Source organism: Takifugu rubripes, chromosome 21 (genome assembly GCF_901000725.2).
Source record: "Takifugu rubripes chromosome 21, fTakRub1.2, whole genome shotgun sequence".
Taxonomy (NCBI): domain Eukaryota; kingdom Metazoa; phylum Chordata; class Actinopteri; order Tetraodontiformes; family Tetraodontidae; genus Takifugu; species Takifugu rubripes.
Window position 1 is genome coordinate 12,142,964 of NC_042305.1, and position 18,544 is coordinate 12,161,507.

At 44.5% G+C, this 18,544-nt stretch overlaps 2 protein-coding genes across 4 annotated transcripts; both read right to left on the reverse strand.

The window, feature by feature from the left end:
* Positions 1–244: 244 nt before the first annotated feature.
* On the reverse strand, positions 245–8,423 carry LOC101078719 (kinesin-like protein KIF27). Of its 2 annotated transcripts, none has more exons than XM_029830281.1 (16): positions 8,046–8,421; positions 7,764–7,964; positions 6,726–7,645; positions 6,338–6,481; positions 6,038–6,199; positions 3,418–3,605; positions 3,174–3,271; positions 2,931–3,065; positions 2,651–2,856; positions 2,372–2,434; positions 1,813–1,983; positions 1,517–1,696; positions 1,209–1,433; positions 881–1,079; positions 593–797; positions 245–486 (listed from the first exon to the last, which is right to left on the reverse strand). In XM_029830281.1, the coding sequence occupies exons 1-16, from the start codon at positions 8,341–8,343 to the stop codon at positions 432–434; spliced, it is 3,450 nt and encodes a 1,149-aa protein (XP_029686141.1). In that variant the 5' UTR covers positions 8,344–8,421; the 3' UTR covers positions 245–431. The 2 variants fall into 2 exon arrangements, with proteins under 2 accessions (XP_029686141.1, XP_029686140.1); XM_029830280.1 differs by having other exon boundaries at positions 246–486; positions 1,517–1,705; positions 8,046–8,423.
* A 3,151-nt stretch (positions 8,424–11,574) lies between these two features.
* Positions 11,575–18,340, reverse strand: LOC105418540 (kinesin-like protein KIF27). Of its 2 annotated transcripts, none has more exons than XM_029830035.1 (17): positions 18,254–18,340; positions 17,818–18,146; positions 17,536–17,736; positions 16,498–17,417; positions 16,110–16,253; positions 15,810–15,971; positions 15,489–15,676; positions 15,229–15,326; positions 14,986–15,120; positions 14,706–14,911; positions 14,427–14,489; positions 13,868–14,038; positions 13,572–13,751; positions 13,264–13,488; positions 12,936–13,134; positions 12,648–12,852; positions 11,575–12,532 (listed from the first exon to the last, which is right to left on the reverse strand). In XM_029830035.1, exons 2-17 carry the CDS (start codon positions 18,113–18,115, stop codon positions 12,445–12,447), a joined length of 3,483 nt encoding a protein of 1,160 aa, XP_029685895.1. In that variant the 5' UTR covers positions 18,116–18,146; positions 18,254–18,340; the 3' UTR covers positions 11,575–12,444. The 2 variants fall into 2 exon arrangements, with proteins under 2 accessions (XP_029685895.1, XP_029685894.1); XM_029830034.1 differs by having other exon boundaries at positions 13,572–13,760.
* Positions 18,341–18,544: the final 204 nt, after the last annotated feature.

Below are 18,544 nucleotides of genomic sequence, written 5' to 3' on the forward strand. Positions count from 1 at the left end.
TTATCTTATTCTAGTGTGGTCTTCTTTATGTTGAATGTCGCAGCGTCTCACCAAGACAAATTCCTAGTTTGTGTAATACTGTGTATTACATGAACAATGGCAATAAATCTGCTTCTGCTTCTGCTTCTGCTGCTACTTCTGCAATTTCAACAGTGTAGACGGCGCATAAAAAAAACTGAGTGATTTCAATTGTGAGGTGGTGACAGTCACAGTCTACTCATCAAGACACACTCAAAAGTCTGGATTTGCAAAGGCAAACTTGCATAAATGCCATTTTATTTCTAAGAAGAATAATTGCTGCACTTTCACAACTCAAATGACTCGGAACTCTTCAGGGCTGCTTCAGTGGTATCTTCAGGTTAGCTTTGGTGGTGGTGAATGCAGAACTCAAGTTCTGCTGCAGATGTCTGTATCACATCTCCGCAGCTCAACTACTGCCATCTCTTTACTTCTTCAGCGTGTGAGTAGTTCCACTTTGTTGTCTTTCTGCGGATGACAGTTTAGTGTTCTTGCCTCAACAATCAGTGCACCTCTTTTTTTTCTGTTTTCTCACTATTTTCAAGTATTTATTTTGTTTATGTATTTGTCTTACATATCCACCAGAGGGTCCTGTTCTCTTGTACTTGACTCTGTGTTTTGTAGTTGTTCTTGGTCTTTAGCAAATTTTGCCATGTCAGCACCAGTCTCTTTGAGTTTCCTTCTGAGCTCCAGAGCAGAGCTTTTATAAAAAAGGAGCTCTCTCTCCAAATATTTCCTCTTTTCTTCACCAGCCTGCAGTTCCTCTCCTGAAACACCCACTAAATACACAAAAACAGGATAAAAAAGGAACAGTTTGATCCAGGAAACAAGCATCTTTACCTGGGAACGTACATTTCCTCACCTCTAAGTTTCTGCAATAATTGCTGGATGTTGAATTGATGATCCCGTTGTAGCTGCGTGAGCCGGCGGTCTGCATCCAGAGTCAGCCGCTGTCTGTTCGAGTCCATCTTATTAACCATCATCTCTTTCTCTCTAACTACGAGTTCCAGCTCGTCACAGCGCAAGTGCAAATTCTGCAATGTCTCACGAAGACAAACAACCTAGAGGGGTGAATACGGGGGAACAGAGACTGTTTCTCTGCACAATATAGATCCAAATACACAACTGTAACCTGTGTGTGGTTGGGCCACAGGTTGTGTTTTGATGTGTGTCCATAAACTGCATCTTACTTTGTTGAAATATTTGATGAGTAGTTCAGAAACCTCTGTGGCTGAAAGTGTCCTTATCTTCCTGATGACAGCAGTCAGCTGGTCAGGTTCAGTGTTTGGTGACTGATTTGAGGAGGAGTTTGTGTTTATCCTCTTCTGCCTCTCTTGTATACAGATGTTTTCAAACTCCAGAGCTGCATCCAAAGCTTCACAATCTTCCTCTAGCAGGACCAGTGACTCCTCCTCCTGTGTGAATGTTAAAGGAAACTTGCCAAATTTGGACCAAAGCCCAGGAGGCACACCACAGTACATTTCTGCCTTGCTCTGACCTCAACACTCAGCACCCTGCCGTCCTGCAGCTGAGCATCCAGAGTCTCTTTTTTCATTTTCAGCCTCTGTCTCTCTCCTTCTTGACTCTCAGCGGTGGAATCGCCCCTCTGCATCTCCATGCTACTTCTTTCCAGAGAATCCAAACTCATAGACACGTGCCGCAGGTCTTCTGCAAGAGTCTGAAAAATCTGTTACCATTGTTATCTGGCTCCAGCTTCACGAATGGATTTTCATGCTTATATTTAAGGCACAACCATGCGAGTGTGTGTGTGTGTGTGTGTGTGTGTGTTCACACCTGACTAGACAGCAGCATCTTGAACTCGAGTTTGTTTATCTGTTGTGCACAGGCTTCCCTGTGCTTGAGCACCTCATCCCTTCTCTTCTGCTCATCCTTTAACTTCTGCAGCTCTGCTCTCCTCCTGAGCTCCAGCTCTTCCTCCGTCTCCAGCCAGCAGCTCTCAGGCAGCTGTAACAGTCACAGGCAGGCCGGGCCAGGTGAAAACAAGAAAAGTGGTTATTTTTAGCAAAGGTCCTGTAACATAAAGATTACAGCACGTACCAACTTGAAAATTTAACATGATCGATCTCGACACCATAGCAGCTCTAAATCTTGATTCGGGGCCTTTTTAGTCAGCTAACCAGCTACCAGTTCAATAAAACAAAGGAGACTAATCCCTCCATCAAATTGGCCAGTGTGACCAGGTCTTTTAGGATACAATAAACTAAAAATTGAACTATTGGATGTTGTGCAACGTCACACTGCTGCAGACTTGCCACATCAAGTGAAAGGGCGTATCACCTATGGGTGTGCTGGTTGTTGCTCTGAACAGCTCATTGTGTACTGAATGTTTTACCTTTTCCATTGATGTTTTCTGTTGACCGCTTTTATTCACAAGATCATCTCCTGTACTCTTTACCTATAAGCAAAATAGGGAAATTTTAAAAACAACAAAATTTATTCATTTTGTATTTCTTGACCCAGAATCCTACTTTGGTTATACAGCATAAATTAATCTTTCTCACTGACTGTAAGATGTCAGAACAAGTAAATCATCTCGTCTGTGCATTTTATACAAATCCTGAGGTGTAACATATGTCTGTTGACCGTTTCACTAAATAATGGAATATCCAACCAGGTTTGTGGTTTGGTGGTCATTGCTGGTCTCTTCCATGTGTTTGAGCCTGGCCTGAAGCTCTGCTCTCTGCTTCTTCATGTGCTGAAGGCTGGAATAGACCTGAGCTTGGATTTGTTGGCCGTGTATGAGCAGTATTTGCAACACGTCGTCTCTACTTTCTCTACTGTACCTATTGTGTTTCAACAAAGCTTTGAGCTCTTTTTCTGTCAGAGAGAAGGAAAGTCAGATAATTAGACAAAGTCAAATATGTTACAGATCATGTAAAATCTAGACACACCAGTTTTGACAAGCTCTTTGATAAGGTCTTTTTTAATGCCCACGATGACAGACAGATCTCTGAGTTGTTTTTTTGTTTCACCATCCTTTAATTTCTCCTTATCTCTGACTTGCTTGGTATCGATGTAATCGGTACCTGAGAGGGGAAAAACACACAGAGAGAAAAGTATAAATTAAAACCTTAGAATGTGGCAGAAGCAACAGGTAAGCAAACCTCCATTGGCCAAGATGACGATTCACGTACTTTGTTGATTTATTGTAATACTATGAGAAGTTGGCTCTGTTCTGTCATTTAAGGTGGAATTCTTTTCGGGCCAGGTCCACGTTTTGTCCAGATCAGTCCTGTAATAACATCACAAAATGGAGAAATAAATAAATACAATTTTATAAATACAAATTGTTTAATTTTTTAAAAAATTGACTGAATTTAGTGCTACCATTTTGTTTTTAAAAAGTTGTGAGTTGTCTCTAATTCTAAAAGCCTTTACCTAAACCCCCTTTTGCCATTAATTGTGTCTTCTTCTACTTCATCCTTGTCTCTGTCCTCTGATTGTTGCTTTGTGAGCAAAGAGTTGTTATTCTCCTTTTTCTCATTCTCAGCCAGCAGGATATGACCACGCATTTTAAAGTCTGCCATTACTCTCTCCAGAGAATAGGCTGGGGGACTGGAGCAAACCTACACATATAAATTCAGATTAGAATCAGAAAAAAAATTAAAAAAGTAAAAAATAAATAAATAAATAAATATATATATATATATATATATATATATATATATATATATATATATATATATACTGTATATGGTGTCCTCCATCAACCCGGCAAAGGTCTACTCTCAATGGCAGGGCAACAAGATGACAACAGACCCCCCCAGGGCTGAGAGGGAACAATACTGGAAGAATATCTGGGAGAAAGAGGCAACGCATAACACTACTGCCCAATGGCTGCAAGACCTACAAGCTGAGCACAGCCAACTCCCAGAACAAGACCCAGTAGTCATCACCTTAGCAGACATCCAAACAAGAGTGTCCAAAATGAAGAGCTAGACAGCACCAGGGCCCGATAAGATCCACGCCTACTGGCTTAAGAAGCTGACTGCACTCCATGAATGCCTGGCAGCACAGGTGAACCAGCTGCTAACATCAGGGGACCACCCAGAGTGGCTAACCCAGGGCCGGACAGTCCTCATAATGAAGGACCCCCAGAAGGGCACAGTACCGTCCAACTTCCGGCCCATAACCTGCCTCAGCACCACATGGAAGCTCCTATCAGGCATCATAGCGGCTAAGATCAGCAGGCACATGGATCAATACATGAACAGAGCACAGAAAGCCATAGGGAACAACACCAGAGGTGCCAAACACCAGCTACTGGTCGACAGGGCAATCGCCCAGGACTGTAGGATGCGGCACACCAACCTGTGCACTGCCTGGATTGATTACAAGAAAGCCTATGACTCAATGCCGCACACATGGATACTGGAGTGCCTAAAGCTGTATAACATCAACAGGACACTAACAGAGTTCTTCCAGACAACCGTCAGCCACCTCCTCTACATGGATGACATCAAGCTGTATGCCGAGAACGAGCGTGACATCGACTCTCTGATTCACCTCACTAGGATCTACAGCAAGGACATCGGGATGTCATTTCGCAACTGATGGGGTTGAACTACCTGAAGGGAACATCACAGATGTGCAGGACAGCTACAAATACCTGGGGATCCCGCAGGCAAATAGTAACCACGAGGAGGCAGCTAGGAGGTCAGCCACAGCCAAATACCTGCAGAGGTTAAGACAGGTCCTGAAAAGTCAGCTGAATGGTAAGCATAAGATCCAGGCCATAAACACCTACGCCCTGCCAGTAATCAGATACCCTGCTGGCATAATACCCTGGCCACTGGAAGAGATACAAGCCACCAGGAAGCTCCTCACCATGCATGGAGGGTTTCACCCTAAGTCCAGTGTCCTGAGGCTGTACACAAAGCGAAAGGAAGGGGGCCGAGGACTAGTAAGTGTCCGAACTACTGTCCAGGAGGAAACAACAAGCCTCCGAGAGTACATCAAGAAGATGGTCCCACTGACCGACTGCTGAGAGAATGCCTCAGGCAACAAAAACCCACCAAGGAGGAGGAACCTGAGGGCCTAGCATGGAAGGACAAGCCCATGCATGGAATGTACCACCGACAAATTTAAGAAGTGGCTGATATCGAGAAAACATACCAGTGGCTGACAAAGGCCAGACTGAAAGACAGCACAGAGGCACTAATCATGGCTGCACAAGAACAGGCCCTGAGCACCAGAGCAATAGAGGCCAGGGTCTACCATACCAGGGTCAACCATAAGGGTCTACCATATCAGACCAGGTGCAGACTGTGTGGAGATGCCCCTGAGACAGTCCAGCACATCACAGCATGGTGCAAGATGCTAGCAGGCAAGGCATACATGGAGCGGCATAACCAGGTGGCTGGCATAGTCTACAGGAACATCTGCACTGAGTATGGACGGGTGGTCCCAGGGACCAGGTGGGAGACACCCCCGAAAGTGCTGGAGAACAAGCAGGCCAAGATCCTGTGGACTTCCAGATCCAGACTGACGAGATGGTGGTGGCCAACCAGCCTGACATAGTGGTGGTGGATAAACACCAGAAGACAGTGGTGGTGATAGATGTAGCAATCCCAAGTGATAGCAACATCAGGAAAAAAGGAGCACGAGAAGCCGGAGAAGTACCAAGGGCTGAAGGAGGAGATGGAGAGAATGTGGGCCATGAAGGAAACAGTGGTCCCAGTAGTGATTGGGACACTAGGGGCAGTAACTCCCAAGCTGAGTAGATGGCTCCAGCAGATAGCAGAAACCAGATCAGAGATCTCTCTCCAGAAGAGCACAGTCCTAGGAACAGCTAAGATCCTGCGCAGAACCCTCAGACTCCCAGGCCTCTGGTAGAGGACCCGAGTCTGAAGGAAGGAGGCACCGCCCAGGAGGGCGTTTTTTCTGGTGTTTTTTAAAAATATATATATGTGTGTGTGTGTGTGTATGTATGTATGTGTATATATATATGTGTGTGTGTGTGTGTGTGTGTATATATATAAATGTATATATAACCCACCCTCCCTGTATTCTCGTATTTGCAACCATGTCTCAAGCAAACACTCTGAGAGTTGTTGTCTGTTGCCCCATAAGTCCCTGCGTCCAATGATGAGGCCTTGATCAGCAGAAGATTGTTGCGAAGATGACTGATTAACATCTGCTGCTCCAAATAATGTTCAGTCTGTAAAATAAGCACAAACATGGTGTAACAACAACTATCAAGAGATTAAAGGTGATTGAAGGATTGCAGATATTTCAGAGGGTTGAGGGTGTCAGGGAACATTGGGTATCATTCAGTATCCGTGTTCATCCTCCTCACCTCTAAATGACTGCATTTCCTTTCCTCCCCCGAGCCCTGAAGGTAGGTTTTATTCTCCTCAAGCAGTATTTGTAATTGTCTTTTGAGCAGACAGTTTTCTGCCTCCTTTTGCTGCTTCTGTTGTTCCTTTAGAGTGAGAGCTTCCTGAGATACAAAGTAAAGTCTTTTTGTTGATTTTCTGGACTATGATACACATTTAGCTCTTAAACTGAACCCCAAACTTTCCATTGATGGCAATCTTCACTAGGAATAATACTACATTTAATTATTTACAGATACTCCATAATTAGGATTATTAATCTTTATTGTAAACCCCCCATCAGTATTCACCATGACCTATTGTCTTGTTGCGTAAGAAAGAATTCTGGTTTATCCAGTTGTGTATTACCTTGCATTTATTGAGTTCATCTTTAAGCTTTAATGCAGAAAGTGAAAAGTCTGCTCCATCCTCTGGATGTTGGTGGTTGATGGTTGTCAATCTTTCCTGCCAATCCTGCAGCTCCTGTTTGAAAGATGGACTTGGACTAGAGATCTTTGCCAGCAGTGCTGCCGCTTCCTGCGTGAGCATCCAGTATTGCAGTGGTTCACCTTGTTTAAAATGTATGTCCCCCCCCCTCTGGTCCTCACTGCCGATGTTTTCTAAAGCCACTTCTTTTATCATCATCTGCTTCTCTTCTATTACCTCCTTCAGTAACTTGACTTCATTTTCAAGTTCGCTTATCCGAGCCCTAGCAAGTTTCTGATTGTATTTTGGGTCGGTGTGAATGGGCTGCTTGGCAGGATGGTTGCGGATGTGACGAGCCTTGGAAGCAAAGTAAAGCACATTCAGAGTCTCAGCTAAGCTGTTGCTGGAGGGGTTCACGCATGTCATCATCAGTGTGTGAGAGGTGCCTCCCAAGGAATCCCGGAGAAGACGGGTGATCTTAGCGTCCCGAAATGGTATGAAAGTGCTCTTGCGTGTTTTGCCACAGAAATTTAGAGCTCTATCAGAAAGGGCACGGATGACATTCCCAACAGCCAGTAGGTCCGTGTTGATGTGAATAGACTCTTTGAAATGCTTTCCGGTGTTTCCCGTCTTTTTAACGCGTTCAGAACCTGCTAGGTCGACCAGGCAGAACTTGGAAGAGCAGAGAGTGTTTGAGTCGTTGTTGCATTGCTGGTTGATCAGAATCGTGAGAACAGTGTGAGAACGACTTGACTTGTCGTTCATCCTTGTGGTGCAGGTTTGTCGCGCGGCAGAGCTCATCTCAACAAGACTTAGTAGCTCCTCTGCTGAGTTGACAGCACTCTCCCTGGCTCCCACAACCACTGAAATGCACAGATTAAAACACATTATTTACTTTTTTAATAGCCAAACATGCCACCACTGCACCACGGTGGAAATAACTTTTTATTTGCTGTAAACTAAGAGTGGAATGCTAATTACCTGTGTTCCCATTAATGTCGTCTCTGACATTGAGGCCTTTCTGATTAGTTGGCAAGTCCAGCAGGTCTCGCACTTCCTCCATGTACAGTTCCAGGTAGGACATGTGCACCGTGGCTACATCAATTTCATTACTTTTTAATTTCTCATCCAGATAACCAAACACATCCCGAGCCACGTGTTCAATAATCCCCCCCTCGTCATCTAAGAGAAGCAATGGGGGAGAAGTGATGACTCTTCCTTTCAAAGAGCACCTGTCACACATACCTGTGCTGTAAAACTCACCTTGGCCACCCCCGCTGATGGTGTAGGTCTTTCCAGAACCGGTCTCTCCATAACAGAACACGGTGGCGTTGTACCCGTCCAGCAGGGATCTCACCATGGGCTGAATGCAGGCCCTGTAAACCTCATCCTGGCTGGCTGAAGGTCCAAATGCGTGGTCGAACGTGAAAAGCCTGTCTGGGTTCACAGTCACCTGGGCACTACCCGGAATCACCTTTACACACTCACAATGGTGGCGAAGAAGCTCTTTGGGAAGCAAAGGACGGATGCGGACCGCCACCTGGATGTTGACCTCGCTCATATTCTCTGGGTAACTGGTTGAAATGTAAGTTTTCAGTTTGGATTAAAAACAAAAAATCTTAATTGTAATCAGCTGTATCCAACTCGAACTAACTAGTTCTATCAAACTCAAATCGCAATATTCGTGATGATTTTCCTTGTTTGACATCAGCTTCACTTGATGGCAGTGTTGCCAACTCAATATGGAGGGTTGCTATTGGCTGTCTCAAACGTCACCAAATGAGACCATCCTCAAATTTGCATATTTCTACATTTTCATGTTACTGCAATACAAAAGGAATAATGACATGGACAAGACAACAATTTAACAGAGAACACAGTAAATGTTTTGACCTACAAATAAACATTTTGGTTTTTAAATTTTTGCCATTGAAATGGCAGTGGTATCTCTGTCTGTAGGGGAGTAGGGTGAGAAGCGAAGGGTTGTTGACTCAAGCCCCCATGCGGACAAAAGACAGAAATTATCCTGGTAAAAGGGGGAGGTGCCAGGACACCCTCAGAGCACAGCTGAGGTACCCTTGAGGAAGGTACTGAACCCCCACATGCTGCCATAGGCACCTGCGATGAGCTGATGACCCATTCAGGGATGTATTTGACCCATATGCAGATGGGATAGGCTCCAGCACCCATTACACTGGAAGGGGCATAGCGGGAAAAGGTCATCTTGCTGACTGCCTTATACAACACATATATCGATTTTATATCAATAATACATTTAATACTGCTATCAGGTGGAATTGCTGTCATGACCCAGTTCGCCCTTCCTGCATTTTAGCAGAGGATAAACCACTAATTGTTGTGACGTTACGTTCACATCTGTTCACATCCTAATAGACACTTTGTTCATTTTGCAGAGAAACACAGAATCAAGTGACTTTGTTTTCAATATCATACCTTGTATTTTTGATTTCTTTATTTGCTGACTATTGTTGAAGTTTATTGATACTGGTAGGATTAGTTGTAATCAAATATAACAGCCGTAATACCCATGTTGCTTTAGATCAAAGATCCTTTGATCTTTGAAAGGTCAAATGTCAAAATCCATCCATCCATCCATCCTCTGCCGCTTATCCGGGGTCGGGTCGTGGGGGCAGCAGCCTAAGGAGAGAAGCCCAGACTTCTCTCTCCCCAGCTACTTCTTCCAGCTCATCCGGAGGGATCCCTAGGCGTTCCCAGACCAGTCGAGAGACATAGTCTCTCCAACGTGTCCTGGGTCTTCCCGGGGGTCTCCTACCAGAGGGACATGCCCTGAACACCTCACCAGAGAGGCGTCCAGGGGGCATCCTAACTAGATGCCCAAGCCACCTCATCTGGCTCCTCTCAACGCGGAGGAGCAGCAACTCTACTCCGAGCTCCTTCCGGATGGCAGAGCTTCTAACCCTATCTCTAGGGGAGAGCCCAGCCACCCTATGGAGGAAGCTCATTTCGGCCGCTTGTACCCGTGATCTTGTTCTTTCGACCGGTAAATCGAGAGCTTCTCCTTTCGGCTCAGCTCTCTCTTCACCACTACGGATCCGCCTGTCGATCTCCTGCTCCATTCTTCCCTCACTCGTGAACAAGACCCTGAGGTACTTGAACTCCTCCACTTGGGGCAGGATCTCCTCCTTGACCCGGAGAAGGCACTCAAACTTTTTCCGGTTGAGAACCATGGCCTCGGATTTGGAGGTGCTGATTTTCATCCCAGCCGCTTCACATGCGGCGGCGAACTGATCCAGTGATAGTTGGAGGTCACGGGCCGATGACGCCAACAGGACCACATCATCTGCAAAAAGCAGAGACCCGATCCTGAGGTCACCAAACCGGACCCCCTCAACACCATGACTGCACCTAGAAATTCTGTCCATAAAAATTATGAACAGAATCGGTGACAAAGGGCAGCCCTGGCGGAGGCCAACCCTCACCGGAAACGAGTTCGACTTACTGCCAGCAATGCGGACCAACCTCTGGCACCGATCGTACAGGGACAGACGGCCCGTATCAGCGGGCCCAACACCCCATACTCATGGAGAACCCCCCACAGGACCCCCCGAGGGACACGGTCGAATGCCTTCTCCAAGTCTACAAAACACATGTGGACTGGTTGGGCAAACTCCCATGCACCCTCGAAGACCCTGCTGAGGGTGTAGAGCTGGTCCACTGTTCCACGCCCAGGACCAAAACCACATTGCTCCTCCTGAATCCGAGGTTCAACTATCCGGCGGACCCTCCTCTCCAGTACCCCTGAATAGACCTTACCAGGGAGGCTGAGGAGTGTGATCCCCCTATAGTTGGAACACACCCTCCGGTCCCCCTTCTTAAAAAGAGGGACAACAAATGTCAAAATCTCGTGGTTAATCTCAATATTATCTTGCAGAACAGGTGGAGTCCTTCCTCACAGCGAATTGCTGCTTCACAACAAAGCTTTTTAGCTAAGTTAGGTACAGTGAGGGGTAAAAACAGATGACTGAGGTAAAGGGAAAAATAAAATATTCTTCCCCAATAAATATGATCTACATTCAACCAATAAGGTCCTTTGGAGTGTGCAGGTCACTGCTTAGGACTTTTTATGACTCTGTGGTGGCATCGGTGATCTTCTATGCTGTGGTCTGCTGGAGCTGTGGAAGCTCAGAGAGGGACAGGAAGAGACTCAACAAACTGGTCAGAAGGGCTGGCTCACTCCCGGACTGTTCTCTGGACTCCATTGGTGAGGTGGGTGAGAGGAGGATGTTAGCCAAGCTGACATCAATTATGGACACCCCCTCTCACCCCCTACACGAGACTGTGGGGGCCTTAAGCAGCTGCTTCAGCAGCAGAAAGGGAACGTTACTGCAGGTCATTCATCCCAACTGCCGTCAGATTGTTCAACATGCACAACTCTTAATGTAGCACCAATAACCCAGGGTTGGCATATTTGCACTAACTAATACTCCTACCTCTGGAATGTCTTATTTGCACCTTCATTTTTCTTCACTGTCCGGCACTCCTTCTGTACATAATTTTTAATTTCTGTATATACTGTATAATGTACATAGCAATGTACATAATATAAGAGTCTTTTTATTTTATTTTAGTACTTTTCTGTATTGTACACCACGGGCTACCACTGTAACGTGTAATTTCCCCGATGTGGGATCAATAAAGTTTTTTATCCTTATCCTTAAGTGGGAAAACATTCTCTTCGGTGCACAAAGCAATGAATACCCTGTCTCAATACAACCCCACGCTCAAAACCATTAATAAAGATTGTGAAATGTTAATCAAAATCCTTTATTCAGTTTAATATATGACCAACAGGGGTGTTTCTAGACACTCTGGGGCCCCAGGCAAAGGGAACAATGGAGGCTCTCCCAGGCCAAAAACACCAAGGTGATGATTAAATTCAGAATTCTTTTTTGAAAGTGCAAAATCACTGCAAAACTGCATAAGAAACTAGAGTTAAATTGGAGGGCGAACTATTTTCAGTCTATTTAGAATAATTGAAATGTAAACAATTTTTACTAAGTAAAAGAAATATAAAGTCAACTGGCCCATGGGGCCTCGAACGGGCATCCTTTACATTGTTAACATGTACCTACAGTAGCCGACCACTTACCAGATCGCCCCACAATTTCCGACACCTTCTAGGATTTTTTTTTTGTATCAATTCATATATCAGCCTACAGATCAGCCTGTGATTGGTTGTTGCCACAGTCGCACTGCCGCTCATCTGCATAAAGGTGGTCTTCTCTCAACTTAAACTCATTGCTGAAGTCGCTTGACTCACATACCTCACTGTTGCCAATGCCCAGGCCGCCCGTCCACGCAAGCCTTCATTGCATCACTTATAACTCTCGTGTTTAACCTTATTGTGTATATAATCCTGTAAACTGCCAAAAGACAGCTAGACATTGATGAGGAACCATGCGTGTATGAAGTGGGCTGAGGAATTCAGTTAGTTACAAAAGCTAGCAAACACTTGTGTGATGTCCAAATACAAGTTAACTCTGTAGCCCGCTGCTGTCCAGATAACCTCTGCATAACGATGACCTGGTGATCTGACCTGATGACATCATTGTTGTTGCTGTCTTTAAATGTTCTATCAGCCAGTCTGAGGAAAATCAGAATTGTTCAGTAACATGTTTCCTCACAACATGTCAACAGAAGATTTCTTCAGTGTGTGAGTGGTTCCTCTTCCATTGCCTTCCTCCGCCAGCAGGTGCTTTTTTGTCTTTCTGTGGATGGGAATGACAGGTTAGTGCTTCTGTCTCATCTTATTATCAATGTATCTATTTTCACCTGTTTTCTCACTATGTTCAAGTATTTATTTTGTTTATGTATTTGTCTTACATATCCACCAGAGGGTCCTGTTCTCTTGTACTTGACTCTGTGTTTTGTAGTTGTTCTTGGTCTCCAGCAAATTTTGCCATGTCAGCACCAGTCTCTTTGAGTTTCCTTTTGAGCTCCCGAGCAGAGCTTTTATAAAAAAGGAGCTCTCTCTCCAAATATTTCCTCTTTTCTTCACCAGCCTGCAGTTCCTCTCCTGAAACACCCACTAAATACACAAAAACAGGATAAAAAAGGAACAGTTTGATCCAGGAAACAAGCATCTTTACCTGGGAACGTACATTTCCTCACCTCTAAGTTTCTGCAATAATTGCTGGATGTTGAATTGATGATCCCGTTGTAGCTGCGTGAGCCGGCGGTCTGCATCCAGAGTCAGCCGCTGTCTGTTCGAGTCCATCTTATTAACCATCATCTCTTTCTCTCTAACTACGAGTTCCAGCTCGTCACAGCGCAAGTGCAAATTCTGCAATGTCTCACGAAGACAAACAACCTAGAGGGGTGAATACGGGGGAACAGAGACTGTTTCTCTGCACAATATAGATGCAAATACACAACTGTAACCTGTGTGTGGTTGGGCCACAGGTTGTGTTTTGATGTGTGTCCATAAACTGCATCTTACTTTGTTGAAATATTTGATGAGTAGTTCAGAAACCTCTGTGGCTGAAAGTGTCCTTATCTTCCTGATGACAGCAGTCAGCTGGTCAGGTTCAGTGTTTGGTGACTGATTTGAGGAGGAGTTTGTGTTTATCCTCTTCTGCCTCTCTTGTATACAGATGTTTTCAAACTCCAGAGCTGCATCCAAAGCTTCACAATCTTCCTCTAGCAGGACCAGTGACTCCTCCTCCTGTGTGAATGTTAAAGGAAACTTGCCAAATTTGGACCAAAGCCCAGGAGGCACACCACAGTACATTTCTGCCTTGCTCTGACCTCAACACTCAGCACCCTGCCGTCCTGCAGCTGAGCATCCAGAGTCTCTTTTTTCATTTTCAGCCTCTGTCTCTCTCCTTCTTGACTCTCAGCGGTGGAATCGCCCCTCTGCATCTCCATGCTACTTCTTTCCAGAGAATCCAAACTCATAGACACGTGCCGCAGGTCTTCTGCAAGAGTCTGAAAAATCTGTTACCATTGTTATCTGGCTCCAGCTTCACGAATGGATTTTCATGCTTATATTTAAGGCACAACCATGCGAGTGTGTGTGTGTGTGTGTGTGTGTGTGTTCACACCTGACTAGACAGCAGCATCTTGAACTCGAGTTTGTTTATCTGTTGTGCACAGGCTTCCCTGTGCTTGAGCACCTCATCCCTTCTCTTCTGCTCATCCTTTAACTTCTGCAGCTCTGCTCTCCTCCTGAGCTCCAGCTCTTCCTCCGTCTCCAGCCAGCAGCTCTCAGGCAGCTGTAACAGTCACAGGCAGGCCGGGCCAGGAGAAAACAAGAAAAGTGGTTATTTTTAGCAAAGGTCCTGTAACATAAAGATTACAGCACGTACCGACTTGAAAATTTAACATGATCGATCTCGACACCATAGCAGCTCTAAATCTTGATTCGGGGCCTTTTTAGTCAGCTAACCAGCTACCAGTTCAATAAAACAAAGGAGACTAATCCCTCCATCAAATTGGCCAGTGTGACCAGGTCTTTTAGGATACAATAAACTAAAAATTGAACTATTGGATGTTGTGCAACGTCACACTGCTGCAGACTTGCCACATCAAGTGAAAGGGCGTATCACCTATGGGTGTGCTGGTTGTTGCTCTGAACAGCTCATTGTGTACTGAATGTTTTACCTTTTCCACTGATGTTTTCTGTTGACCGCTTTTATTCACAAGATCATCTCCTGTACTCTTTACCTATAAGCAAAATAGGGAAATTTTAAAAACAACAAAATGTATTCATTTTGTATTTCTTGACCCAGAATCCTACTTTGGTTATACAGCATAAATTAATCTTTGTCACTGACTGTAAGATGTCAGAACAAGTAAATCATCTCGTCTGTGCATTTTATACAAATCCTGAGGTGTAACATATGTCTGTTGACCGTTTCACTAAATAATGGAATATCCAACCAGGTTTGTGGTTTGGTGGTCATTGCTGGTCTCTTCCATGTGTTTGAGCCTGGCCTGAAGCTCTGCTCTCTGCTTCTTCATGTGCTGAAGGCTGGAATAGACCTGAGCTTGGATTTGTTGGCCGTGTATGAGCAGTATTTGCAACACGTCGTCTCTACTTTCTTTACTGTACCTATTGTGTTTCAACAAAGCTTTGAGCTCTTTTTCTGTCAGAGAGAAGGAAAGTCAGATAATTAGACAAAGTCAAATATGTTACAGATCATGTAAAATCTAGACACACCAGTTTTGACAAGCTCTTTGATCAGGTCTTTTTTAATGCCCACGATGACAGACAGATCTCTGAGTTGTTTTTTTGTTTCACCAGCCTTTAATTTCTCCTTATCTCTGACTTGCTTGGTATCGATGTAATCGGTACCTGAGAGGGGAAAAACACACAGAGAGAAATGTATAAATTAAAACCTTGGAATGTGGCAGAAGCAACAGATAAGCAAACCTCCATTGGCCAAGATGACGATTCACGTACTTTGTTGATTTATTGTAATAGTATGAGAAGTTGGCTCTGTTCTGTCATTTAAGGTGGAATTCTTTTTGGGCCAGGTCCACGTTTTGCTCAGATTGGTCCTGAAATAAAACCACAAAATTGAGAAAACAATAATTACATTTCACACCAGACAGTGTTTTGATAATAAACTAAAATTAGTGATGACATTTCTTTTGTGAAAAATAAATGATTTTTTTTTTTAAAAATAGGGAAAAGTTGGCTATAATTACAAAGGCTTTCACCTCAGTCCTTTTAAGCCATTAACTGTGTCCTCCTCCACTTCAGCCATGTCTCTGTCCTCTGATTGTTGCTTTGTGAGCAAAGAGTTGTTATTCTCCTTTTTCTCATTCTCAGCCAGCAGGATATGACCACGCATTTTAAAGTCTGCCATTACTCTCTCCAGAGAATAGGCTGGGGGACTGGAGCGAACCTACAAACACATACGAATTCACACAAGCGTATGTGCAAACATGAACATATCAATGCATGGTGCATCATGAAGTCAGAGTAGAATGAACAAAGCTACAAAATTACTTGGTTGAATGGAAATCAAAGTTACCCACCCTCCCTGTATTCTCGTATTTGCAACCATGTCTCAAGCAAACACTCTGAGAGTTGTTGTCTGTTGCCCCATAAGTCCCTGCGTCCAATGATGAGGTCTTGATCACCAGAAGATTGTTGCGAAGACGACTGATTAACATCTGCTGCTCCAAATAATGTTCAGTCTGTAAAATAAGCACAAACATGGTGTAACAACAACTATCAAGAGATTAAAGGTGATTGAAGGATTGCAGATATTTCAGAGGGTTGAGGGTGTCAGGGAACATTGGGTATCATTCAGTATCCGTGTTCATCCTCCTCACCTCTAAATGACTGCATTTCCTTTCCTCCCCCGAGCCCTGAAGGTAGGTTTTATTCTCCTCAAGCAGTATTTGTAATTGTCTTTTGAGCAGACAGTTTTCTGCCTCCTTTTGCTGCTTCTGTTGTTCCTTTAGAGTGAGAGCTTCCTGAGATACAAAGTAAAGTCTTTTTGTTGATTTTCTGGACTATGATACACATTTAGCTCTTAAACTGAACTCCAAACTTTCCATTGAAGGCAATCTTCATTAGGAATAATACTACATTTAATTATTTACAGATACTCCATAATTAGGATTATTAATCTTTATTGTAAACCCCCCATCAGTATTCACCATGACCTATTGTCTTGTTGCGTAAGAAAGAATTCTGGTTCATCCAGTTGTGTATTACCTTGCATTTATTGAGTTCATCTTTAAGCTTTAATGCAGAAAGTGAAAAGTCTGCTCCATCCTCTGGATGTTGGTGGTTGATGGTTGTCAATCTTTCCTGCCAATCCTGCAGCTCCTGTTTGAAAGATGGACTTGGACTAGAGATCTTTGCCAGCAGTGCTGCCGCTTCCTGCGTGAGCATCCAGTATTGCAGTGGTTCACCTTGTTTAAAATGTATGTCCCCCCCCCTCTGGTCCTCACTGCCGATGTTTTCTAAAGCCACTTCTTTTATCATCATCTGCTTCTCTTCTATTACCTCCTTCAGTAACTTGACTTCATTTTCAAGTTCGCTTATCCGAGCCCTAGCAAGTTTCTGATTGTATTTTGGGTCGGTGTGAATGGGCTGCTTGGCAGGATGGTTGCGGATGTGACGAGCCTTGGAAGCAAAGTAAAGCACATTTAGAGTCTCAGCTAAGCTGTTGCTGGAGGGGTTCACGCATGTCATCATCAGTGTGTGAGAGGTGCCTCCCAAGGAATCCCGGAGAAGACGGGTGATCTTAGCGTCCCGAAATGGTATGAAAGTGCTCTTGCGTGTTTTGCCACAGAAATTTAGAGCTCTATCAGAAAGGGCACGGATGACATTCCCAACAGCCAGTAGGTCCGTGTTGATGTGAATAGACTCTTTGAAATGCTTTCCGGTGTTTCCCGTCTTTTTAACGCGTTCAGAACCTGCTAGGTCGACCAGGCAGAACTTGGAAGAGCAGAGAGTGTTTGAGTCGTTGTTGCATTGCTGGTTGATCAGAATCGTGAGAACAGTGTGAGAACGACTTGACTTGTCGTTCATCCTTGTGGTGCAGGTTTGTCGCGCGGCAGAGCTCATCTCAACAAGACTTAGTAGCTCCTCTGCTGAGTTGACAGCACTCTCCCTGGCTCCCACAACCACTGAAATGCACAGATTAAAACACATTATTCACTTCTTTAATAGCCAAACATGCCACCACTGCACCACGGTGGAAATAACTTTTTATTTGCTGCAAACTAAGAGTGGAACGCTAATTACCTGTGTTCCCATTAATGTCGTCTCTGACATTGAGGCCTTTCTGATTAGTTGGCAAGTCCAGCAGGTCTCGCACTTCCTCCATGTACAGTTCCAGGTAGGACATGTGCACCGTGGCTACATCAATTTCATTACTTTTTAATTTCTCATCCAGATAACCAAACACATCCCGAGCCACGTGTTCAATAATCCCCCCCTCGTCATCTAAGAGAAGCAATGGGGGAGAAGTGATGACTCTTCCTTTCAAAGAGCACCTGTCACACATACCTGTGCTGTAAAACTCACCTTGGCCACCCCCGCTGATGGTGTAGGTCTTTCCAGAACCGGTCTCTCCATAACAGAACACGGTGGCGTTGTACCCGTCCAGCAGGGATCTCACCATGGGCTGAATGCAGGCCCTGTAAACCTCATCCTGGCTGGCTGAAGGTCCAAATGCGTGGTCGAACGTGAAAAGCCTGTCTGGGTTCACAAACATCTGCGCACTACCCGGAATCACCTTTACACACTCACAATGGTGGCGAAGAAGCTCTTTGGGAAGCAAAGGACGGATGCGGACCGCCACCTGGATGTTGACCTCGCTCATATTGTCCGGAAAATGGCCGAAATGCCGTCAGCTTTTTATTCAGATTTGAATGAAAACATCGGTTAGCTATGCGACGTAATGATCTATCATAATTAAAAAACTGTAATTCTCTGCACTCAAAGACAAACTACAACAAACCTCGTTATTTGTTATTTAGCTAGTTTGACCGCAGCTCCAATTTGTTGACGCTACTCGGTTGCCCTGGCAACACCACCACTTCCGTGAAGGTGGAATTAGATTCGATCTTGGGCTCGACTGATAAACATGATGTGTTCCGGTCAAACATGACCGATTTAATAGGTTTGTCTCTGAAAAATGTACTTAACGTGGTCAGACCGACCATGACTTTGTCCACAAAGAGGACTTTAAAACACAGCCTAAACTGTATTCATTAACGTACAATTTAATCTTTTTATTAAGGTGTTATAT